The sequence below is a fragment of the Oncorhynchus clarkii genome, chromosome 26 (assembly GCF_045791955.1).
Source record: "Oncorhynchus clarkii lewisi isolate Uvic-CL-2024 chromosome 26, UVic_Ocla_1.0, whole genome shotgun sequence".
NCBI lineage: Eukaryota > Metazoa > Chordata > Actinopteri > Salmoniformes > Salmonidae > Oncorhynchus > Oncorhynchus clarkii.
The window spans coordinates 32,459,654-32,485,706 of record NC_092172.1 but is presented as its reverse complement, the minus strand read 5'-3'; the positions used below and the strand labels follow the sequence as shown (position 1 = coordinate 32,485,706).

The following is a 26,053-nucleotide window of genomic DNA, read 5'->3' as shown; positions in this document are numbered from 1 at the left end:
AAAGGAACATGTGGCCAACATATCAATGCACACGCAAACTATCTAGGTCAAATACGGGAGAGGTGTTGTGCCCTGAGGTGTCACTTTTTGTTTTTTAAACAAACCAGGTTTGCAGTTTATTTGAGCAATATGGGATGGAACGGAGTTCCATGCAACAATGGCTAATATATATATATATATATATCACTACGCTTTTTTTTCTCAATTTGGGGACTGTGAAAAGATCCCTGGTGGCATGTCTGGTGGGATAAGTGTGTGTGTCAGAGCTGTGTATAAGTTGACTATGCAAACAATTTGGGATTTTCAACACGTTTCTTATAAACAGAAGAAGCGATGCAGTCAGTCTCTCAACTCTTAGCCAAGAGAGACTGGCAGCATAGTATTTATATCAGCCCTCTGGTTACAATGAAGAGCAAGACGTGCCGCTCTGTTCTGGGCCAGCTGCAGCTTAACTAGGTCTTTCCTTCAGCACTGGACCATATGACTGGACAATAATCAAGATAAACTAGAGCCTGCAGGAGTTTCTTCACCACCATTGAATATGTTTTGACCGTGCCAGTTTAGAATCTCAGGTAAATTACAATCTAAATGTACAATGTACTCTGGCCATGTACTCCTATAATCTCCACCCAACACAGACGAGGACTGGCCATCCCTCAGAGCCTGGAACCTATCTAGGTTTCTTCCAGGTCACCGTGCTTCTACATCGCTTGTTGTTTGGGGTTTTAGGCTGGGTTTCTGTATAGCACTGTGTGGTATCTGCTGATGCAAAAATGACTTCATAAATAATCAATACAATTTCTGTCATGACATCACAACAATCACCTGAGGAGATATGGCATCATTATGTTATTAAAACAGTTTGATTTCATCAAGGCCCTAGATGCATTCTTCTACTTGCTGCTCTGTTGTCTAGAACAACCCAGTGATTACATCATCCTCCATGCAGCTGTTATACTCCAGCCTGGAAAAGACTGAAACAGGAAATGACTTGAAAATGGCTTCAGTAAAGGGGAACTTGGGCTGACTGAGCAGCACTGGGTCCTGTTCATTTGGGATAGTTCTTAGAATATGTGGACAACTATAAATACCTAGGTGTCTGGCTAGAGTGTAAACTCCAAAGTTAAATCTAGAATCAGCTTTCTATTTTGCAACAAAGCCTCCTTCACTCATGCTGCCAAACATACCCTCGTAAAACTGACTATTCTGCCAATCCTTGACTTCAGCGATGTCATTTACAAAATTTCCTCCAATACTCTACTCAGCAAATTGGATGCAGTCTATCACAGTGCCATCTGTTGTCACCAAAGCCCCACGTACTACCCACCATTGCGACCTGTATGATCTCGATGGCTGGCCCTCGCTACATATTTATCAACAAACCCACTGGCTCCAGGTCATCTATAAGTCTTTGCTAGGAAAAGCTCTGCCTTCTCAGCTCACTGGTCACCATAGCAACACCCACCCGTAGCACACACTCCAGCAGGTATATTTCACTGGTCATCCTCAAAGCCAACACCTCCTTTGGCCGGCTTTCCTTCCAGTTCTCTGCTGCCAATGACTGGAACAAATTGCACACAAAAAAAAAAAAAATCACAAAAATAGAAATAAAAAAATAAAAATCACTGAAGTTGGAGACTTATATCTCCCTCACTAACTTCAAGCATCGGCTGTCAGAGCAGCTTACCGATCGCTACAGCTGCACACAGCCCATCTGTAAATAGCCCATCCAACCACCTACCTCATCCCCATATTTTTTTTTTTTTCTCTTTTGTTTGCTGCTCTTTTGCACACCAGTATTTTTACTTGTACATCTATCACTCCAGTGTTAATTCCTAAATTGTAATTACTTCACCATTATGGCCTATTTATTGCCTTACCTCATTTGCACACACTGTATACAGATTTGTGTTATTGACTGTACGTTTTACACATGGAATAAACACTCTGTTTTTGGTCGCACTGCTTTGCTTTATCTTGGCCAGGTCGCAGTTGTAAATGAGAAGAAGTTGTTCTCAACTGGTCTACCTGGTTAAATTAAAAAAATAAAAATAGTGCTGAGCGATTAGTTACTTTTGAGGTCGGTTTGGGTAAAAAAAATAAAAATTGACAAGATGGAATTCAAATTATTGAGCCAAGGTTGGTGAATACATTTCGTTTAAAAACTGAAAATGTACAGCAATTTCAGTGAATCCCTCAGCACTAATTAGGGAACAGTGCAAAACCTTTCAAAATGTTATGCACTGGAAAATAAAAATGTGTTTCTTATTGGACAAGTCAAATAAGTCCCTTCCCTGTTTGATTTTTACTTCCGTTTGGTGCCTAAATGAACAACCCTAATTTCAGAGTGTGTGAGAAAGTATTGGACATTAAGCACGGTAGACTTCCTTCACGGCAACAGCCAGAGACCTGGGGTATTTACTGCATTCACTACCTGCATGCAACTATGTTGTGTATCTCTTGTTGATTGGTGGTTTAGTACAGCTAAGCAACTGTAGTTCTTTAAAGTATTCTAATTGGTTTCTCAGATGGAAGGATGAAACAAATATACTGTACACAGAGAGTAGAGGAACATACTGTTCAGAGAGAAGGGAGGGAGAGCGATAAAATGACTGTAGAACTAGAGAGAAGGGAAGGAGGGAGGCATCGAGGGAAGGAATGAGGACATACGAGCAGATGTCTTATGTTGACGGCTGGGGCTCCATAACGCGGTGCAACAACTATACTGTAGAACTAGAGAAGATTAGATGGAGGGCTCTCAAGAAATACAGTAACTCAGTCAGAATGGAATGATTTAACACACATTCACTCTGCACGTCTTCTCTTCCTCTGCCATGAAACATCCCTCCATTCACCAATACTTCTCCACAAAGCCTGCTGTGTTTGACAGAGCTAACTACAGTTACATACTGTAGTTACAGACCCTTTCACAGCAGACAGCGGATCTAACATTAATCCGTTGGTTTACACCAACTCACTAGTACAAACAATTGAAAATATATTCATGAGAGCATAACATGCTGCTTAGTGGTTAGCTGTATGTTCATTACATGTAAACCCTGGCAGATGAAAGCCAAATAGCAGTAGATAATACAATAGTGTGTATTGATGTTCTTGTACATGCCTGCAAGATGGTGCATTTAACCCTCTAAAATCCATATGGTATCAAAGACCTATGTACATTGGACTCCACTTGTGCATCTTTGTCAACAGCAGGAGGGCAGTATGCAACACACAGATGGGACCTTGCCTCAGAAGAGTTATGGGAAGACATGGTTGGCGGACCTGTGTGTGTGTGTGTGTGTGTGTGTCCTGCTCTCACTCCACTATAAAAAAAAAATACCCGTTTTGTGTACGAGCACCAGGCACCAACTCGTCACCACAGAGGGGAGCACAAATACCATGAATAGCAGCGGCTTGAGAGAAATAACACAGAAATAAGGTGGTAAATAAAGTGGTTGTGGAGTGAGTATATAATATACTGTAGTGAAGGGAGGAGGATTAAGAGCACTACATAGTTCTGAGATGTACTGTGGAGTGAGTATATAATATACTGTAGTGAAGGGAGGAGGATTAAGAGCACTACATAGTTCTGAGATGTACTGTGGAGTGAGTATATAATATACTGTAGTGAAGGGAGGAGGATTAAGAGCACTACATAGTTCTGAGATGTACTAAGGAATGATCTCTATGGTTGTGGAGGGAGTATATAATATACTGTAGTGAAGGGAGGAGGATTAAGAGCACTACATAGTTCTGAGATGTACTGTGGAGTGAGTATATAATATACTGTAGTGAAGGGAGGAGGATTAAGAGCACTACATAGTTCTGAGATGTACTGTGGAGTGAGTATATAATATACTGTAGTGAAGGGAGGAGGATTAACAGCACTACATAGTTCTGAGATGTACTAAGGAATGATCTCTATGGTTGTGGAGGGAGTATATAATATACTGTAGTGAAGGGAGGAGGATTAAGAGCACTACATAGTTCTGAGATGTACTGTGGAGTGAGTATATAATATACTGTAGTGAAGGGAGGAGGATTAAGAGCACTACATAGTTCTGAGATGTACTGTGGAGTGAGTATATAATATACTGTAGTGAAGGGAGGAGGATTAAGAGCACTACATAGTTCTGAGATGTACTGTGGAGTGAGTATATAATATACTGTAGTGAAGGGAGGAGGATTAAGAGCACTACATAGTTCTGAGATGTACTAAGGAATGATCTCTATGGTTGTGGAGGGAGTATATAATATACTGTAGTGAAGGGAGGAGGATTAAGAGCACTACATAGTTCTGAGATGTACTGTGGAGTGAGTATATAATATACTGTAGTGAAGGGAGGAGGATTAAGAGCACTACATAGTTCTGAGATGTACTGTGGAGTGAGTATATAATATACTGTAGTGAAGGGAGGAGGATTAAGAGCACTACATAGTTCTGAGATGTACTAAGGAATGATCTCTATGGTTGTGGAGGGAGTATATAATATACTGTAGTGAAGGGAGGAGGATTAAGAGCACTACATAGTTCTGAGATGTACTGTGGAGTGAGTATATAATATACTGTAGTGAAGGGAGGAGGATTAACAGCACTACATAGTTCTGAGATGTACTGTGGAGTGAGTATATAATATACTGTAGTGAAGGGAGGAGGATTAACAGCACTACATAGTTCTGAGATGTACTAAGGAATGATCTCTATGGTTGTGGAGGGAGTATATAATATACTGTAGTGAAGGGAGGAGGATTAAGAGCACTACATAGTTCTGAGATGTACTGTGGAGGGAGTATATAATATACTGTAGTGAAGGGAGGAGGATTAAGAGCACTACATAGTTCTGAGATGTACTGTGGAGGGAGTATATAATATACTGTAGTGAAGGGAGGAGGATTAAGAGCACTACATAGTTATGAGATGTACTGTGGAGTGAGTATATAATATACTGTAGTGAAGGGAGGAGGATTAAGAGCACTACATAGTTCTGAGATGTACTAAGGAATGATCTCCCTCTCAGAATGATCTCTCTGGTTCATCGTTGGTCTGTGCTGCTAGGTCAGGTATATACAGGGTAGATCTCCTAGTAATCTCATGTACCAGCTATCCACATCTCTCCTTAACTGTTAAACGGAGGTAGGCCCCTCCTCAACTACTGCTGATACATGTAGAGGGTGGATGGGAAGGCTAAACACACAAAATGGGGAGGGCAAACTGGTCCTTATCTTACACTTTCCCACATTCTAACAGGACACAAGTACACAATAACAAATCTGAAAGTGTTAGGCTGTCTGTTCACAGGGCCAGTTTACAGGCTTAAGATGACAGAGGGAAGTTCTTCAATTCAGGGTTAGGAGCTGGTTTACCAAGGTTGTGATCATTAGGGCACAACAGAAACATTTTTAAACAGAAAACTAAAATGATCGTTTCATATTGGACAAGTCCATGTTGATCCCTCAATGTTCCAACACGTTTTCTTCCATTTGGTGCCTAGTGAACACGACCCAATCAAAACCTGACAAGACCAGAACCTGGTGTTGTCTTCAGATTTCATCCACCCTCCAACTGCCACCTGATGTTGCATGTCCTCATACCAGGATGGGATTGGACAATCAGACACTAGTAATACTGAACACACTGAGCGGAAGCAGTAGGTGGAGCCTTAAACTGCACATTTCAATTAGCTTTGTTTTTGTTCAATGTAGTTTAGTTGAGCTATTGTTGCATGTGTACAGTTGAACTGTAAGTATCCATTTGTCATGTCTATACAGACTAACAGAACTACTGATATGGTATTCTGGTCACAGGTTGCCTAGTGGTCAGAGCGTTGGTTACGAGCATTAGGACAGTAACCTAAAAGGTTGCTTGTTCGAATCCCAGAGTCAGCAAGGATGTTCTGCCCTTGAACAAGGCAGTTAACCACCAACAACACCCGCCCCCTGGGCTCGAATGACGTGGACAGCGATTAAGGCATCCCGCCACACCTCTCTGATTCAGAGGGGTTGGGTTAAATGAGGAAGACATTACTGTTGAATGCATTCAGTTGTACAACTTACTACCGTTACGCATCAGCCTTCTTTTCTTTATATCCAAGGGGAACCCAAGGGGAACCCAAGGGGAACCCAAGGGGAACCCTCTTACAGAGCATCTTCACCACTTTACCCTAGAAGCTGACTGCTAACTACTTTCTCCAGATGTAGTTTCAGATTGAATTGGAGGCAGAGAAAGCTCAGCCAGCCTCTCGTGTAAAGGAATAAATAACATGCAGGAAAGACCATTCCCACAGAGAGAGAAAGCTCAGCCAGCCTCTCGTGTAAAGGAATAAATAACAGGAAAGACCATTCCCACAGAGAGAGAAAGCTCAGCCAGCCTCTCGTGTAAAGGAATAAATAACAGGAAAGACCATTCCCACAGAGAGAGAAAGCTCAGCCAGCCTCTCGTGTAAAGGAATAAATAACATGCAGGAAAGACCATTCCCACAGAGAGAGAAAGGGAGAGAACGAGACTAAAGAAGACAGAAGTTGAAGAGGAAAAAACAGGTTCACGTGGTTGTTGTGTCACAAAGACAAGAACAAACAGTAGTACTGTACTCCTGAATCAAAGTCCTGAACAACTCTTCAATAAACCTGCAACCTTACTTCAGCAACCGTAGGCCTATTTCTCACACAGTATGTCTACAGCTATTGGTCATTTGTCATTGGCCACCTAGGAAATTCCTCAAATAGTCAGTGAGAGATGAGCAATATTCAAATATCTCCTCTGATACCATCATAATCTACAGGCAGAAGTGACAGCTATAGAACTAAACACTAATGCATGGAAATAACTGGTACAGATAACAAAGGTATTTTTTGCATATATGACAGAGAAAGAGAGAGACAGGGAGAGTAATTACTCACATGTCCACATACACAGTGTGTTCATATCTGTGTGAGAAGCATTCCCATCATACCACACATCACGTTCATGAGCATAAGCATTCCTTGCCTCCAGGCTGAGGTGTTCACAAGCTAATAGTTCTCACCTGTCTGCCGCTCTCCTTCACCTGACACTCACTTTCTCTAGAGTGTCCCAAATGGCACCATATTCCCTACATTAGTGCACTACATAGTGCCCTACTTTTGACCAGAGCCCTATGGGCTGGGTTGCCATTTGGAACACAATGGTCTCCCCAGCCTGACACTGTACAACAACAACAAGCCATCCTACCCATCAGGAGCTGGAGTCTCATTATATATAACAGAGTAAGTCCAGTCTCTGTCCTGACCTGGGAGTCAACGCAGGGCTTTCTGCACTTCACAGAACATCACAATTCACACTCAATTAGCAGCATTGTAACTTCTAACCAATCGCTACAACAAACTATAGTCTGTTGAGCAAGGGTGACACTACTTTAATTCTCAGGCAGGGTGACGTCGCCACAACGCTCATTCTGGTGCTAGGCTAACCAGCTAGCGATACCGCATCTGCTAAAGATACTGTAGGGACAGAACTGCAAGAGAACCACAGACAACTTCAGAGGTGTTTGGAAAACGCTGTACGTAGACTTAACATAGGACCTAGGCCCTGACATAAGACTCTTCTCACCTCTTTAGCAATATATTTGTTAAGCCATGTTTAGAGAACTTGTAGACAGTGGTAAAACACAGGAGAGGGGGAAGACCCAACAGACCAGCGTACCACTGCTGTTTTATCTTCACAACATACAGTCAAACAAACACTCACACCGGAACCCGTTGCTATGACGACCAGGGGGTTCTGTGGCAACAGCGGAAGATACTAAACTCAACAGGGACTTAGTCACTTCCTGTCTCGTTCACTCCTTCCTCTTCTGAGTGTGAGAGTCCACTGGGGGACCTAGGGGATGGGTGTGTGTCAGAGTCCTCTCAAAACCTAGGCCACTAGCTACTTCAGGCATCATTAACCTGTAGGCCTGATCACCACAGACAAAACACACTTTTCAATACTTCTACAATATGAAACACTTCAAACATCACATGACAGTGAGCAGGTATTAATGAATGAGTATAGCATGTTAGTTCTGGCACCACATGTTATACAGGGAGAAAGTAAACAGCACACCCAATGTGGAAACTGCAGCATTGCAAGCAGGTTTCAACACACATACAAAAACCTCAACCTCAAGAGGGGTTGCTAACACACATAGCAGAGTGATAATGACCACCAAATAAGGCAGTCCAAACATGATATGAAATGTGATACCTAGGGAGCACTATGACTGAAATGGACATAAAAACATGTCTAACCTTACAGAAGTCAACGTTTCAGAAAATATTGACATTTGTACTACCAGGCCAGAACAACAGGTTCCATTCCAGGTGCTGGAAATTAACAAGGATATTCACACACACACACTTTACCTTGCATGACGCTCATTAAACCTTGTTTTAATCTACAACACTTAAGCTTTTCTATTCAAGATCACGTTGCCAACCATTGTTGATCTCAGCAGTATGTGAGAATACCAACTATCTGTTCCTCAAAAAAAGAATAAAGCAATTAAAGTCTGAACATGGAAGTCCGATAGGGAGCAGTTCACCCACATGTTATGATACTCTGAGGTCAAGCCCATGACAGCAATTACAACAAACACCATTGCAATAGCTGAGATGCAACACTGGAGCTAGAATACGAAACAGGGCCCCTGTTTCCTTATAGGGCCCCAGACTCCCTAAGAACACTTCTGTATTCTCTCACATTGGAAGTGTGGATCAATGGCCCCTGTTTCCTTATAGGGCCCCAGACTCCCTAAGAACACTTCTGTATTCTCTCACATTGGAAGTGTGGATCAATGGCCCCTGTTTCCTTATAGGGCCCCAGACTCCCTAAGAACACTTCTGTATTCTCTCACATTGGAAGTGTGGATCAATGGCCCCTGTTTCCTTATAGGGCCCCAGACTCCCTAAGAACACTTCTGTATTCTCTCACATTGGAAGTGTGGATCAATGGCCCCTGTTTCCTTATAGGGCCCCAGACTCCCTAAGAACACTTCTGTATTCTCTCACATTGGAAGTGTGGATCAATGGCAGACTATTTGCATTCTCTGTCCTTCACAGACTGTGGTGAGAGCCATTTCCCTTCCTTTCCTACTGCGGATTGAAGTCTCCCCAGGTACATATCCGGCAGAATTTATATTTGTCTGCTTTCATTCATTTTTATACCAGCCAAAAGAAAAGGCAATTACCAACTAATGAAAAACACAGTCTTACCGTTTAGCCTCCTCGAGATGACAGAGGTATTCGTAGGCCATGTTCTGCTGCCTCCTCTCGTCCATCTCCTCTGCTGTGAGTCGCTCGACACCATCCAGAACAGCTGGAAAACAATACTCACTAGGTGAATACTAGCTCGCTCATAACAGCATAGCTGTACAAGAAACACTCACTAGGTGAATTCTAGCTCGCTCATAACAGCATAGCTGTACAAGAAACACTCACTAGGTGAATACTAGCTCGCTCATAACAGCATAGCTGTACAAGAAACACTCACTAGGTGAATACTAGCTCGCTCATAACAGCATAGCTGTACAAGAAACACTCCATTTACAAACATACACAGTACACACACTGAGTTGAGTCTAGCTCACACTCACATTTATAGTAAACACACACGGACTAGCAGACACACAAACAAGTAGGGACGATTAACAAGATAACATGCAAGAACCTTCAAATGAACAGTGAGACAGACTTCTCTCATTCTGCATGTAGGAGGGGTAGAGACTGTCCCATCCATCCTGAATATCACAACTGACATAGTCGTGTTGGCCGCCATCATAAGCACAAAGATGTAAACAGTCCCAAGAAATGATGTGTTGATTGACAGGCTGATTCAGCTCAGCTGTCATGTTGAACTGTCCTGTGCTAGGCTACTCCATCCCCTCCCAGTCTGGTTACAACTTGGCCTCACCGCCAGTTCCACATAATGAGATGATTCAAGGGTTACTGATCGGGGAGGACAACTTAGCTTTAGTCACTCACTACACAGTAGGTAAATGTAGGCTAGGTAAATGTAGGCTAGGTAAATGTAGGCTAGGTAAATGTAGGCTAGGTAAATGTAGGCTAGGTAAATGTAGGCTAGGTAAATGTAGGCTAGGTAAATGTAGGCTAGTCTATGCAAACTTTGTTTAAACATCTCCATCGTTTGTTTGAGATTTTTTATTTCTGTGTAAAATGTCTTTATCACTTCAAGTGATCTAGCAAATATGCCAAATGAAATGCATGGGCATTCTTTCAAAGAACTCTGAAGAGACCGTAATAAATCAAACCTATTCTGCAGGTAAACAAAGCTCGTAGCTCACAGTTCTGTGGTCTAGGCTAGGGTCTAGACCGCTGGTTCCCAACCTTTTTCTGTTACTCTACCACCAACTGAATTTCTCTCTGCCAGGAGTACCCCTGAAGTACCCCCTCGTGTGCATTTTACCAGTAGACCTATGGTCTCATGAGTCAACTCAAGTACCCCCTGTGGATAGGCCAAGTACCAGCAGGGGTCTAAGTACCCCTGGTTGGGATCCACTGGCCTAGGCTAAAGAGACCTGCATGGTAATGTTGCTGGAAATATATTTTTAGAGCTGGGAGGGAGAGAAAAAAAAAGTGGGCATGAGCACTCGCATTACAAGAGCTAATTGTTTCAGGCTCCTTCTGGTGATGTCTAGGCCTTCTGAATAACAAGCATATTCATTATAACCTAGGCTACGTGACCATTAGAGAATGGAAAAGTCTAAAAATTGCCACTTACAATTTCCAGGATTTTATTGTGGGGTTTTATTCTACTGACTATGATTACAATTATTATTATTGTGCGGCCTTAATCTCATTTATTAGCCTAATAAATGTATCAAACAACTTGGTAATTTACAGTGGAAGTAATCTTGAAAGCAGTTGACAAGCCAGCAAGTACAGTGGTATGGTTCCCACTTAAGCCAAGGCTACTGACTGCCTCAGGAAAGTCTAGTTCCTGGATGGGAGACCAGGTGCTGCTGGAAGTGGTGTTGGAGGGCCAGTAGGAGGCACTCTTTCCTCTGGTCTAAAAAATATCCCAATACCCCAGGGCAGTGATTGGGGAGACTGCCCTGTGTAGGGTGCCGTCTTTCGGATGGGACGTTAAACGGGTGTCCTGACTCTCTGTGGTCACTAAAAGATCCCATGGCACTTATCGTAAGAGTAGGGGTGTTAACCCTGGTGTCCTGGCTAAATACCCAATCTGGCCCTCAAACCATCACGGTCACCTAATAATCCCAAATTTACAATTGGCTCATTCATCCCCCTCCTCTCCCCTGTAACTATTCAGGTCGTTGCTGTAAATGAGAACATGTTCTCAGTCAACTTACCTGGTAAAATAACAAATAAATAAAATTAAAAACGAGTAAATTAGATTTGTAAAGAACTTTTCATTACAGAATCATTTCAAAGTGCATAAAAATCACAAATGTAAACCAATAAACATTCTATAATTATTTTATAAAATATAATTGAAAAAGACCATATCCGAACGTAAATGTTTTTAATTAAGATAAGATCAATGGATACTAGTTCACATATCAATAAACTATAGTAGGCCATCAATAGATGTCAATGAATCGACCAGGTAAACCACTCAACTATTGCATCGTCTTGCTACTTCAGATTCCCTATAAGAAAACAATGTAGCGCCTTATCCTTTACTGTGAAAAATGCAAACATGTCAAAATTCAATGAGTTGGTGCTATACGGATCCTACCATAGACGCCCCTACCTTAAAAACTTAACCCCTACCTTTACCCTTGACTAAACCTAACCATTTGAAACTATATTACTTCAATGACGTCTCAAGGATCCCGGATTGCATCGACCAAATTCAATGTGGGCTAATTTAATTCGATGTAGCCACGTAAAATTGCAATATTGTAGCCGATGTAGATGAAAACGCGGAAGTCAGAGCCTACCTACCACGCTGTCAAAAGTCTAACCAAAGTCAAACATGTGAATATAGATAGAACGAAGAAAAAACGCCTGTGAAAATGTATGTATTGATTAAAACAATTAAATTGTTAAACTTCTGTAAACGGAGGTAAAATATGATCCCAAGGTGAGCGAGCAGGAAAAGTTTTTAGATACTCACACCCATATCTCGGCCGAAGCCCGTCTGCCTCGTCTGAGGTTGACATATTCTCTGAATAAGTGTTATAATCCTCACTCCCCGGGTTGACGAGGTCAAGTTATAGTAGTTGAGATGATAGCCTATAGTTTCGTCCAGTTCTCTTTGCGGGCTATATAATTGAAAAAGTCGGGAAGGCGCTCTCGGCCCCCTTGCTGCTCCACTGCACGGTTTGAGTCGAGAGCTGAGACTTTTTTTCTTCTTCAAACCTAACTGATGTCACTGGGGTGTGTGTTCCTTCCTAAATCCTAAAGTATGCGTTCGAGGAAACACCCATCAGCAGCCACTCGTCGAAACTGCAGGCGCAGCGCCCTCTGCTGCCTACTACAGGCACTGAAATAACCTTCCTAAAGGCACGCTACGCATCGACACTGATTAAACTCAGAAAATAAGAAACGTCCCTTTTCCAGGACCCTGTCTTTCAAAGATAATTCGTAAAAATCCAAATAAATTCACAGATTGTAAAGGGTTTAAACACTGTTTACCATGCTTGTTCAATGAATCATAAACAATTAATGAACATGCACCTCTGGAACGGTCGTTAAGACACTAACAGCTTACAGACAGTAGGCAATTAAGGTCACAGTTATGAAAACTTAGGACACTAAAGAGGCCTTTCTACTGACTCTGAAAAACATCAAAAAACATCAAAAGAAAGATGCCCAGGGTCCCTGTTCATCTGCGTGAACGTGCCTTAGGCATGCTGCAAGGAAGCATGAGGAATGCAGATATGGCCAGGGCAATAACTTGCAATGTCCGTACTGTGAGATGCCTAAGACAGCGCTCCAGGGACACAGGACGGACAGCTAATCGTCATCGCAGTGGCAGACCACGTGTAAAAACACCTGCACAGGATCGGTACATCCGAACATCACACCTGCAGACAGGTACAGGATGGCAACAACAACTGCCCGAGTTACACCAGGAACGTACAATCAGTGCTCAGACTGAGGGCTTGTAGGCCTGTTGTAAGGCAGGTCCTCACCAGACATCACCGGCAACAACATCGCCTATGGGCACAAACCCACCGTCGCTGGACCAGACAGGACTGGCAAAAAGTGCTCTTCACTGACGAGTCGAGGTTTTGTATCACTTGGGGTGATGGTCGGATTCGCCTTTATTGTCGAAGGAATGAGCATTACAATGAGGCCTGTACTCTGGAGCGGGATCGATTTGAAGGTGGAGGGTCCGTCATGGTCTGGGGCAGTGTGACACAGCATCATCGGACTGAGCTTGTTGTCATTGCAGGCAATCTCAATGCTGTACATTTAAGAGAAGACATCCTCCTCCCTCATGTGGTAACCTTCCTGCAGGCTCATCCTGACATGACCCTCCAGCATGACAATACCACCAGCCATATTGCTCGTTCTGTGCGTGATTTCCTGCAAGACAGGAAATGTCAGTGTTCTGCCATGGCCAGCAAAGAGCCTCTCAATCCCATTGAGCACGTCTGGGACCTGTTGGATCTAAGGGTGAGGGCTAGAGCCATTCCCATCAGAAATGTCTAGGAACTTGCAGGTGCCTTGGTGGAAGAGTGGGGTAACATCTCACAGCAAGAACTGGCAAATCTGGTTCAGTCCATGAGGAGGAGATGCACTGCAGTACTTAATGCAGCTGGTGGCCACACCAGATTTTGACCCCCCCTTTGTTCAGGGACACATTTTTCCATTTCTGTTAGTCACATGTCTATGGAACTTGTTCAGTTTGTCTCAGTTGTTGAATCTTGTTGTGTTCATACAAATATTTACACATGTTAAGTTTGCAGTTTGCAGTTCTAGCCAGTACTCCGATGTAAGCTTAGACTCAAACGGTATCAGCCACAGCCTATTTGTCTCTACCCAACATTTGGTAAATGCTGTTCTAAGACTACTGAGTTTTCTACTTGACATTATTCCCTGGGAATACCGTTGTGCAATATGTCTCTACAATGACAACAAGCAACGAGCTGCAACACAGTTCAAAGGTGGTTATCTACTGCAGAAGCGATGAGAGGTCATTGTTAGATACAGTTGAAGTCGGAAGTTTACATACACCTTAGCCAAATAAATTTAAACTCAGTTTTTCACAATTCCTGACATTTAATCCTAGTAAAAATTCCCTGTTTTAGGTCAGTTAGGATCAACACTTCATTTTAAGAATGTGCAATGTCAGAATAATAGGAGAGAGAATTATTTATTTCAGCTTTTATTTCTTTCATCACATTCCCAGTGGGTTAGAAGTTTACATTTACACTCAATTAGTATTTGGTAGCATTGCCTTTAAATTTATTAACTTTGGTCAAACATTTCAGGTAGCCTTCCTCAAGCTTCCCAAAATAAGTTGGGTGAATTTTGGCCCATTCCTCCTGACAGAGCTGGTGTAACTGAGTCAGGTTTGTAGGCCTCCTTGCTCATACACGCTTCTTCAGTTCTGCCCACAAATGTTCTATAGGATTGAGGTCAGGGCTTTGTGATGGCCACTCCAATACTTTGACTTTGTTGTCCTTTAAGCCATTTTGCCACAATTTTGGAAGTATGCTTGGTGTCATTGTCCATTTGGAAGACCCATTTGCAACCAAGCTTTAACTTCCTGACTGATGTCTTGAGATGTTGCTTCAATATATCCACATAATTTCCCCTCATGATACCATCTATTTTGTGAAGTGCACCAGTCCCTCCTGCAGCAAAGCACCTCCACAACATGATGCTGCCACCCCTGTGCTTCATGGTTGGGATGGTGTTCTTCGGCTTGCAAGTGTCCCCCTTTTTCCTCCAAAAATATGGTCATTATGGCCAAATAGTTATATTTTTATTTCATCAGACCAGAGGAGATTTCTCCAAAAAGTACGATCTTTGTCCCCATGCGCAGTTGCAAACCGTAGTCTGGCTTTTTTGTGGTGGTTTTGGAGCAGTGGCTTCTTCCTTGCTGAGTGGCCTTTCAGGTTATCTCAATATAGGGCTCATTCTACTGTGGTTATAGATACTTTTGTACCTGTTTCCTCCAGCATCTTCACAAGGTCCTTTGCTGTTGTTCTGAGATTGATTTGCACTTTTCGCACCAAAGTACGTTGATCTCTAGAAGACAGAACGCGCCTCCTTCCTGAGCGGTATGACGGCTGCGTGGTCCCATGGTGTTTATACTTGCGTACTATTGTTTGTACAGATTAACGTGGTACCTTCAGGTGTTTGAACATTTCTCCCAAGGATGGACCAGACTTGTGGAAGTCTACATTTTTTTTTCTGAGGTCTTGGCTGATTTCTTGTGATTTCCCCATGATGTCAAGCAAAGAGGCACTGAGTTTGAAGGTAGGCCTTGAAATAGATCCACAGGTACACCTCCAATTGACTCAAATTTTGTAAATTTGCCTATCAGAAGCTTCTAAAGCCATGACATAAATTTTCCAAGCTGTAATGCCCCCCCCCAGTGAAAGAACTGTATCATGATTCTTGTTGTATGTTCTGTATTATGTGTTATGTATGTTCTGTATTATGTGTTATGTATGTTCTGTATTATGTGTTATGTATGGTAAGTGTTTTTATGTGTTATGTATGTTCTGTATTATGTGTTATGTATGTTCTGTATTATGTGTTATGTATGTTCTGTATTATGTGTTATGTATGTTCTGTATTATGTGTTATGTATGTTCTGTATTATGTGTTATGTATGTTCTGTATTATGTGTTATGTATGTTCTGTATTATGTGTTATGTATGTTCTGTATTATGTGTTATGTATGTTCTGTATTATGTGTTATGTATGTTCTGTATTATGTGTTATGTATGTTCTATATTATGTGTTATGTATGTTCTGTATTATGTGTTATGTATGTTCTGTATTATGTGTTATGTATGTTCTGTATTATGTGTTATGTATGTTCTGTATTATGTGTTATGTATGTTCTGTATTATGTGTTATGTATGTTCTGTACTATGTGTTATGTATGTTCTGTATTATGTGTTATGTATGTTCTGTATTATGTGTTATGTATGTTCTGTATTATGTGTTATGTATGTTCTGTATAATGTGTTATGTATGGTAAGTGTTTTTATGTGTTATGTATGTTCTGTATTATGTGTTATGTATGTTCTGTATTATGTGTTATGTATGTTCTGTATTATGTGTTATGTATGGTAAGTGTTTTTATGTGTTATGTATGTTCTGTATTATGTGTTATGTATGTTCTGTATTATGTGTTATGTATGGTAAGTGCTTTTATGTGTTATGTATGTTCTGTATTATGTGTTATGTATGTTCTGTATTATGTGTTATGTATGTTCTGTATTATGTGTTATGTATGTTCTGTATTATGTGTTATGTATGTTCTGTATTATGTGTTATGTATGTTCTGTATTATGTGTTATGTATGTTCTGTATTATGTGTTATGTATGTTCTGTATTATGTGTTATGTATGTTCTGTATTATGTGTTATGTATGTTCTGTATTATGTGTTATGTATGTTCTGTATTATGTGTTATGTATGTTCTGTATTATGTGTTATGTATGTTCTGTATTATGTGTTATGTATGTTCTGTATTATGTGTTATGTATGTTCTGTATTATGTGTTATGTATGTTCTGTATTATGTGTTATGTATGTTCTGTATTATGTGTTATGTATGTTCTGTATTATGTGTTATGTATGTTCTGTATTATGTGTTATGTATGTTCTGTATTATGTGTTATGTATGTTCTGTACTATGTGTTATGTATGTTCTGTATTATGTGTTATGTATGTTCTGTATTATGTGTTATGTATGTTCTGTATAATGTGTTATGTATGGTAAGTGTTTTTATGTGTTATGTATGTTCTGTATTATGTGTTATGTATGTTCTGTATTATGTGTTATGTATGTTCTGTATTATGTGTTATGTATGGTAAGTGTTTTTATGTGTTATGTATGTTCTGTATTATGTGTTATGTATGTTCTGTATTATGTGTTATGTATGGTAAGTGCTTTTATGTGTTATGTATGTTCTGTATTATGTGTTATGTATGTTCTGTATTATGTGTTATGTATGTTCTGTATTATGTGTTATGTATGTTCTGTATTATGTGTTATGTATGTTCTGTATTATGTGTTATGTATGTTCTGTATTATGTGTTATGTATGTTCTGTATTATGTGTTATGTATGTTCTGTATTATGTGTTATGTATGTTCTGTATTATGTGTTATGTATGTTCTGTATTATGTGTTATGTATGTTCTGTATTATGTGTTATGTATGTTCTGTATTATGTGTAATGTATGTTCTGTATTATGTGTTATGTATGTTCTGTATTATGTGTTATGTATGTTCTGTATTATGTGTTATGTATGTTCTGTATTATGTGTTATGTATGTTCTGTATTATGTGTTATGTATGTTCTGTATTATGTGTTATGTATGTTCTATATTATGTGTTATGTATGTTCTGTATTATGTGTTATGTATGTTCTATATTATGTGTTATGTATGTTCTGTATTATGTGTTATGTATGTTCTGTATTATGTGTTATGTATGTTCTGTATTATTTGTTATGTATGTTCTGTATTATGTGTTATGTATGTTCTGTATTATGTGTTATGTATGTTCTGTACTATGTGTTATGTATGTTCTGTATTATGTGTTATGTATGTTCTGTATTATGTGTTATGTATGTTCTGTATAATGTGTTATGTATGGTAAGTGTTTTTATGTGTTATGTATGTTCTGTATTATGTGTTATGTATGTTCTGTATTATGTGTTATGTATGTTCTGTATTATGTGTTATGTATGGTAAGTGTTTTTATGTGGTATGTATGTTCTGTATTATGTGTTATGTATGTTCTGTATTATGTGTTATGTATGGTAAGTGCTTTTATGTGTTATGTATGTTCTGTATTATGTGTTATGTATGTTCTGTATTATGTGTTATGTATGTTCTGTATTATGTGTTATGTATGTTCTGTATTATGTGTTATGTATGTTCTGTATTATGTGTTATGTATGTTCTGTATTATGTGTTATGTATGTTCTGTATTATGTGTTATGTATGTTCTGTATTATGTGTTATGTATGTTCTGTATTATGTGTTATGTATGTTCTGTATTATGTGTTATGTATGTTCTGTATTATGTGTTATGTATGTTCTGTATTATGTGTTATGTATGTTCTATATTATGTGTTATGTATGTTCTGTATTATGTGTTATGTATGTTCTGTATTATGTGTTATGTATGGTAAGTGTTTTTATGTGTTATGTATGTTCTGTATTATGTGTTATGTATGTTCTGTATTATGTGTTATGTATGTTCTGTATTATGTGTTATGTATGTTCTGTATTATGTGTTATGTATGTTCTGTATTATGTGTTATGTATGTTCTGTATTATGTGTTATGTATGTTCTGTATTATGTGTTATGTATGTTCTGTATTATGTGTTATGTATGTTCTGTATTATGTGTTATGTATGTTCTGTATTATGTGTTATGTATGTTCTGTATTATGTGTTATGTATGTTCTGTATTATGTGTTATGTATGTTCTGTATTATGTGTTATGTATGTTCTGTATTATGTGTTATGTATGTTCTGTATTATGTGTTATGTATGTTCTGTATTATGTGTTATGTATGTTCTGTATTATGTGTTATGTATGTTCTATATTATGTGTTATGTATGTTCTGTATTATGTGTTATGTATGTTCTGTATTATGTGTTATGTATGGTAAGTGTTGTATTATGTGTTATGTATGTTCTGTATTATGTGTTATGTATGTTCTGTATTATGTGTTATGTATGTTCTGTATTATGTGTTATGTATGTTCTGTATTATGTGTTATGTATGTTCTGTATTATGTGTTATGTATGTTCTGTATTATGTGTTATGTATGTTCTGTATTATGTGTTATGTATGTTCTGTATTATGTGTTATGTATGTTCTGTATTATGTGTTATGTATGTTCTGTATTATGTGTTATGTATGTTCTGTATTATGTGTTATGTATGTTCTGTATTATGTGTTATGTATGTTATGTGTTATGTATGTTCTGTATTATGTGTTATGTATGTTCTGTATTATGTGTTATGTATGTTCTGTATTATGTGTTATGAATGTTCTGTATTATGTGTTATGTATGTTCTGTATTATGTGTTATGTATGTTCTGTATTATGTGTTATGTATGTTCTGTATTATGTGTTATGTATGTTCTGTATTATGTGTTATGTATGTTCTGTATAATGTGTTATGTATGGTAAGTGTTTTTATGTGTTATGTATGTTCTGTATTATGTGTTATGTATGTTCTGTATTATGTGTTATGTATGTTCTGTATTATGTGTTATGTATGTTCTGTATTATGTGTTATGTATGTTCTGTACTATGTGTTATGTATGTTCTGTATTATGTGTTATGTATGTTCTGTATTATGTGTTATGTATGTTCTGTATAATGTGTTATGTATGGTAAGTGTTTTTATGTGTTATGTATGTTCTGTATTATGTGTTATGTATGTTCTGTATTATGTGTTATGTATGTTCTGTATTATGTGTTATGTATGTTCTGTATTATGTGTTATGTATGTTCTGTACTATGTGTTATGTATGTTCTGTATTATGTGTTATGTATGTTCTGTATTATGTGTTATGTATGTTCTGTATAATGTGTTATGTATGGTAAGTGTTTTTATGTGTTATGTATGTTCTGTATTATGTGTTATGTATGTTCTGTATTATGTGTTATGTATGTTCTGTATTATGTGTTATGTATGGTAAGTGTTTTTATGTGTTATGTATGTTCTGTATTATGTGTTATGTATGTTCTGTATTATGTGTTATGTATGGTAAGTGCTTTTATGTGTTATGTATGTTCTGTATTATGTGTTATGTATGTTCTGTATTATGTGTTATGTATGTTCTGTATTATGTGTTATGTATGTTCTGTATTATGTGTTATGTATGTTCTGTATTATGTGTTATGTATGTTCTGTATTATGTGTTATGTATGTTCTGTATTATGTGTTATGTATGTTCTGTATTATGTGTTATGTATGTTCTGTATTATGTGTTATGTATGTTCTGTATTATGTGTTATGTATGTTCTGTATTATGTGTTATGTATGTTCTGTATTATGTGTAATGTATGTTCTGTATTATGTGTTATGTATGTTCTGTATTATGTGTTATGTATGTTCTGTATTATGTGTTATGTATGTTCTGTATTATGTGTTATGTATGTTCTGTATTATGTGTTATGTATGTTCTGTATTATGTGTTATGTATGTTCTATATTATGTGTTATGTATGTTCTGTATTATGTGTTATGTATGTTCTATATTATGTGTTATGTATGTTCTGTATTATGTGTTATGTATGTTCTGTATTATGTGTTATGTATGTTCTGTATTATTTGTTATGTATGTTCTGTATTATGTGTTATGTATGTTCTGTATTATGTGTTATGTATGTTCTGTACTATGTGTTATGTATGTTCTGTATTATGTGTTATGTATGTTCTGTATTATGTGTTATGTATGTTCTGTATAATGTGTTATGTATGGTAAGTGTTTTTATGTGTTATGTATGTTCTGTATTATGTGTTATGTATGTTCTGTATTATGTGTTATGTATGTTCTGTATTATGTGTTATGTATGGTAAGTGTTTTTATGTGTTATGTATGTTCTGTATTATGTGTTATGTATGGTAAGTGCTTTTATGTGTTATGTATGTTCTGTATTATGTGTTATGTATGTTCTGTATTATGTGTTATGTATGTTCTGTATTATGTGTTATGTATGTTCTGTATTATGTGTTATGTATGTTCTGTATTATGTGTTATGTATGTTCTGTATTATGTGTTATGTATGTTCTGTATTATGTGTTATGTATGTTCTGTATTATGTGTTATGTATGTTCTGTATTATGTGTTATGTATGTTCTGTATTATGTGTTATGTATGTTCTGTATTATGTGTTATGTATGTTCTGTATTATGTGTTATGTATGTTCTGTATTATGTGTTATGTATGTTCTGTATTATGTGTAATGTATGTTCTGTATTATGTGTTATGTATGTTCTGTATTATGTGTTATGTATGTTCTGTATTATGTGTTATGTATGTTCTGTATTATGTGTTATGTATGTTCTGTATTATGTGTTATGTATGTTCTGTATTATGTGTTATGTATGTTCTATATTATGTGTTATGTATGTTCTGTATTATGTGTTATGTATGTTCTATATTATGTGTTATGTATGTTCTGTATTATGTGTTATGTATGTTCTGTATTATGTGTTATGTATGGTAAGTGTTTTTATGTGTTATGTATGTTCTGTATTATGTGTTATGTATGTTCTGTATTATGTGTTATGTATGTTCTGTATTATGTGTTATGTATGTTCTGTATTTTGTGTTATGTATGTTCTGTATTATGTGTTATGTATGTTCTGTATTATGTGTTATGTATGTTCTGTATTATGTGTAATGTATGTTCTGTATTATGTGTTATGTATGTTCTGTATTATGTGTTATGTATGTTCTGTATTATGTGTTATGTATGTTCTGTATTATGTGTTATGTATGTTCTGTATTATGTGTTATGTATGTTCTGTATTATGTGTTATGTATGTTCTGTATTATGTGTTATGTATGTTCTGTATTATGTGTTATGTATGTTCTGTATTATGTGTTATGTATGTTCTGTATTATGTGTTATGTATGTTCTGTATTATGTGTTATGTATGTTCTATATTATGTGTTATGTATGTTCTGTATTATGTGTTATGTATGTTCTGTATTATGTGTTATGTATGGTAAGTGTTTTTATGTGTTATGTATGTTCTGTATTATGTGTTATGTATGTTCTGTATTATGTGTTATGTATGTTCTGTATTATGTGTTATGTATGTTCTGTATTATGTGTTATGTATGTTCTGTATTATGTGTTATGTATGTTCTGTATTATGTGTTATGTATGTTCTGTATTATGTGTTATGTATGTTCTGTATTATGTGTTATGTATGTTCTGTATTATGTGTTATGTATGTTCTGTATTATGTGTTATGTATGTTCTGTATTATGTGTTATGTATGTTCTGTATTATGTGTTATGTATGTTCTGTATTATGTGTTATGTATGTTCTGTATTATGTGTTATGTATGTTCTGTATTATGTGTTATGAATGTTCTGTATTATGTGTTATGTATGTTCTGTATTATGTGTTATGTATGTTCTGTATTATGTGTTATGTATGTTCTGTATTATGTGTTATGTATGTTCTGTATTATGTGTTATGTATGGTAAGTGTTTTTATGCAACTGTTTATGACGTAACTTCTCTTTGTGTAAACTGAGCAATAATTTATAAAGTCAAAGTCGAAGGGGAATGGAGCTTTTATATTATTATATTAGCTTCAGTATTAGAACATTGTCCTTCTCTATTTCACTGTATATTAGGTTTGTGAAGGAAAAATGAGACACGGGGTTGTTTTGTAATGGATATCAGTGATTAGATATTTTAATTATGTTGAAATCACAATTGATCCCCAGCTCAGTTAAAATCACTGTTGAAATTATATTGCGGGATTGTAATTGTCTCATTCAACGTGAGAAATGGCCCCTACAAGGAACATTTTATTTAATAGCCTACAGTTGCCTTACGCAATGTAATTGGTATATATTGAGGTGGGACTTGCAACAGAGTGAAAAACAACTTCATAATCTACAATTATAAATAGAGGGGGTTTAAATCTGAACAATTGACAAAATAAGAAGCTATGGGATGTAAGTGTAACGTGTGATGGGATGTAAGTGTAACGTGTGATGGGATGTAAGTGTAACGTGTGATGGGATGTAAGTGTAACGTGTGATGGGATGTAAGTGTAACGTGTGATGGGATGCAAGTGTAACGTGTGATGGGATGCAAGTGTAACGTGTGATGGGATGCAAGTGTAACGTGTGATGGGATGTAAGTGTAACGTGTGATGGGATGCAAGTGTAACGTGTGATGGGATGCAAGTGTAACGTGTGATGGGATGCAAGTGTAACGTGTGATGGGATGTAAGTATAACGTGTGATGGGATGTAAGTGTAACGTGTGATGGGATGTAAGTGTAACGTGTGATGGGATGTAAGTGTAAAATTGTGATGGGATGTAAGTGTAACGTGTGGGATGTAAGTGTAACGTGTGGGATGCAAGTGTAACGTGTGGGATGCAAGTGTAACGTGTGGGATGTAAGTGTAACGTGTGATGGGATGTAAGTGTAACGTGTGGGATTTGAACCCACCAGTTCAAATAACACAATTAAGAGTCATCCTTCAAACCATTCAAGATGCATTGAAGACTGGAGTTCCTCGCAATGGGTCTTGAAACCCAGCTAAATTACCTTACAGGCGGGGCTACTCGCTAGTATAAATGCAGAGGTCCGGCAGTCCGTTGCACATTTACTCACTCTGAACTTCCGACCCTCCACTTTGATCCCCTGCGCTCTCTTATTGCCGCCACGACTGCACAGCATTTACCACGCACCGCATCAGAACCATGGATAGCTCAGGAGTGCTGCTCCGACTGCTGTGTATCGGTCTGATGTCCGTTATGTGCCGAGGACAGGCGTCACATGAAGTTTCCGCAGAGGACTTTGGCGCGCAGAACTCTGCCTCGGCCGCAGAGAAAGAACTTGTAAGTTCATATAGGGAATCACTTTTGTTGTTTCAGGCTACCCTGGCATGTTGGTCCTGATCTATATATTCATGCACTACAGGTTCTCAATTTAATATATACATCTAAGTCAAGATAATTCGAGATATAAATGCAATCTAAATGTTCGCCCATGATTGTACTATGGTCAGCATAACCTTATTCAGCAGTTCGTACTGATAAAGGTGTCCTTGAGAATCCGATTTATCCATCACTTTTATCCATGGTTAAACACAGGGATGGAGCTAAAGATTTAGTCCACTGGCCAGCCGGGCTAGTAAACCAACATTTATACTAGCCCGTCTGAAAAGTACCGGCCTCGGTCTAGCTGGCTATCTTATTTAATGTCCATCCCTGGTTGAACCTCTGGAACATATCGCTAAATGTCAAATGTGACACCTGAAGAGATAAAGTTCCACAAGAGGATCTTCTGGAAACAAAAACATAGCCTCTATAACACTGACATTGTCGTTAGGTAGTACATAAACTCATGGGGAAATTGCACTCATATAGGAGTATAGATTTGAAAACTCCCCTTGAGAAAAGCAATAAGAAATTCCATTGACCCTGTTTCCTTTACTCCGTTTCACAGGTGGATGCGATGGAGGCTCTTCTAGTGAAGATGCAGAGCCGTCTGCCTTCTAATGAGAAGAGAGGGATGATCCCTCCTGTGAGTCCTAATATGTTCCTGTTTAAAACTAACTTTTACCAATGTTATTTTTGACCAAATGGAGGTTATGACTGCATTTAAAATCCTCAGTACTTTTCAAGTATCAAAGGGGTGTTATAAACTGTGTGGTTCGAGCCCTGAATGCTGATTGGCTGAAAGCTGTGGTATATCAGAGTATACCATTGGTCTGACAAAACATTTACTTGTACTGCTCTAATTAAGTTGGTAGCCAGTTTATAATAGCAATAAGGCACTTTAGGGGTTTGTGATATATGGCCAATGTACCACAGCTAATGGCTGTGTCCAAGCACTCCGCGTTGCGTCTTGCATTAGAACAGCCCTTAGCCATGGTATATTGGCCATATACCACACCCCCTCAGGCCTTATTGCTGAAATATATTATAGGAGTTTATTTATTTGGAACAAAATGTGGATGCCTGTTATTAAAGGGGAAGTTTAGGATTTGACAACTTTATGTTAGATAGTTCCTCACCCTGAAAGCAGTCCATGGGTCAGGAGAAGCTTTAATCCATGGTTTGGTTTTCTTGAAATATTCCCTATTTCAGCTAACTTTAGCCACCACAAGCTAACAATCAATAATAGTGGCATGTGAGCTGTTTTTTTTGTAATGGCCAAATCACCTGAAATCAACTCAAATCAACTCCATATTTTATTTGATGTCACATTTGGCTTTTTTTTTGTAAAATCCTGAACATCCCCTTTAAGCCCCCCATGTTTCTCCCACTCTGTGTTATAGTCTGGCCCCATTTCAATGCAGTTCAATTGAAAATTTATGTAAAACCAATTAACGAGTATAAGTTGTCAGTATAATTAAATGCAAACGGAGAAATGCCAACAGCCTTTGATTTGAGTGCAATTATGCAGCCTATTCTAGATAGCGTCCCTAAGTCTAATTAACTGAAAGGAGGAAGAGTCTAAAGAACCAGCGAACACCGCTTCATTCATACAGCAAACTAATTAGAACTTTCATTACCATCGCTGACTAACTCTTTCTCTCCTAATTAAATGTTGTTTTTTTAGTTAAGGACTGTGTTTTGCGATAAAGCTACTTTGTGTTTCCTCTCTATATCTCTTTCTCTCTCTCCGTCTATCTATCTCTCCCCCCTCCCTCTCTTAGTGTGGTATGGGCGACCGGTGTGCCTTGAGGCATGGACCCCGCATTGGGAAGCTCTGTGACTGTGGCAGAGTCAGCAGCTGCAACTCCTTCCTCCTCAAATGTCTCTAAACTCCCTCAAGGAGAAACACTTCACTAAAACCACCACATCCAACGCTCCAGCCAAGACAGAGGAATATCATCATCAACTTGTATCATCACCTGTATCCCAAATGATACCCTATTCCCACTACTTTAGATCATGTCCCCAAGGGCTCTGGTCAATATTATTGCAATATTTTGGGAATATGGGGAGTTTGCGACAAACCACTGTGTCCACAACCGCAAGGGATATGCAGCATCCACAAGCTGTAGGCCAACATTATGGCACTTGAGTGTTGTCTTGTTTTGTCCTTGTGCTTTGATAAAGTCCTTTCCATTGAAAGAGGAGCATGGAGGTGTTCTGTAACCCAGAAAGCATTTAC

At 38.1% G+C, this 26,053-nt stretch overlaps 2 protein-coding genes across 2 annotated transcripts in view; one reads left to right on the top strand and one right to left on the bottom strand.

The window, feature by feature from the left end:
* LOC139385062 (IQ motif containing GTPase activating protein 1) overlaps window positions 1-12,374 on the bottom strand; it is a 67,871-nt gene extending 55,497 nt beyond the window's left edge. The window contains exons 1-2 of the mRNA XM_071130110.1: window positions 12,119-12,374; window positions 9,232-9,334 (exon numbers count right to left, since the gene is read on the bottom strand). Of these exons, the coding sequence (XP_070986211.1) occupies window positions 9,232-9,334; window positions 12,119-12,164 (149 nt within the window). The 5' untranslated portion in view covers window positions 12,165-12,374. The remainder of the gene's footprint in view (window positions 1-9,231; window positions 9,335-12,118) is intronic.
* Window positions 12,375-23,628: 11,254 nt separating this feature from the next.
* On the top strand, window positions 23,629-25,731 carry LOC139385154 (cocaine- and amphetamine-regulated transcript protein-like). Its single transcript, XM_071130238.1, has 3 exons — window positions 23,629-23,766; window positions 24,377-24,454; window positions 25,593-25,731. The coding sequence occupies exons 1-3, from the start codon at window positions 23,629-23,631 to the stop codon at window positions 25,698-25,700; spliced, it is 324 nt and encodes a 107-aa protein (XP_070986339.1). The 3' UTR covers window positions 25,701-25,731.
* The last annotated feature ends 322 nt before the right edge of the window (window positions 25,732-26,053 follow it).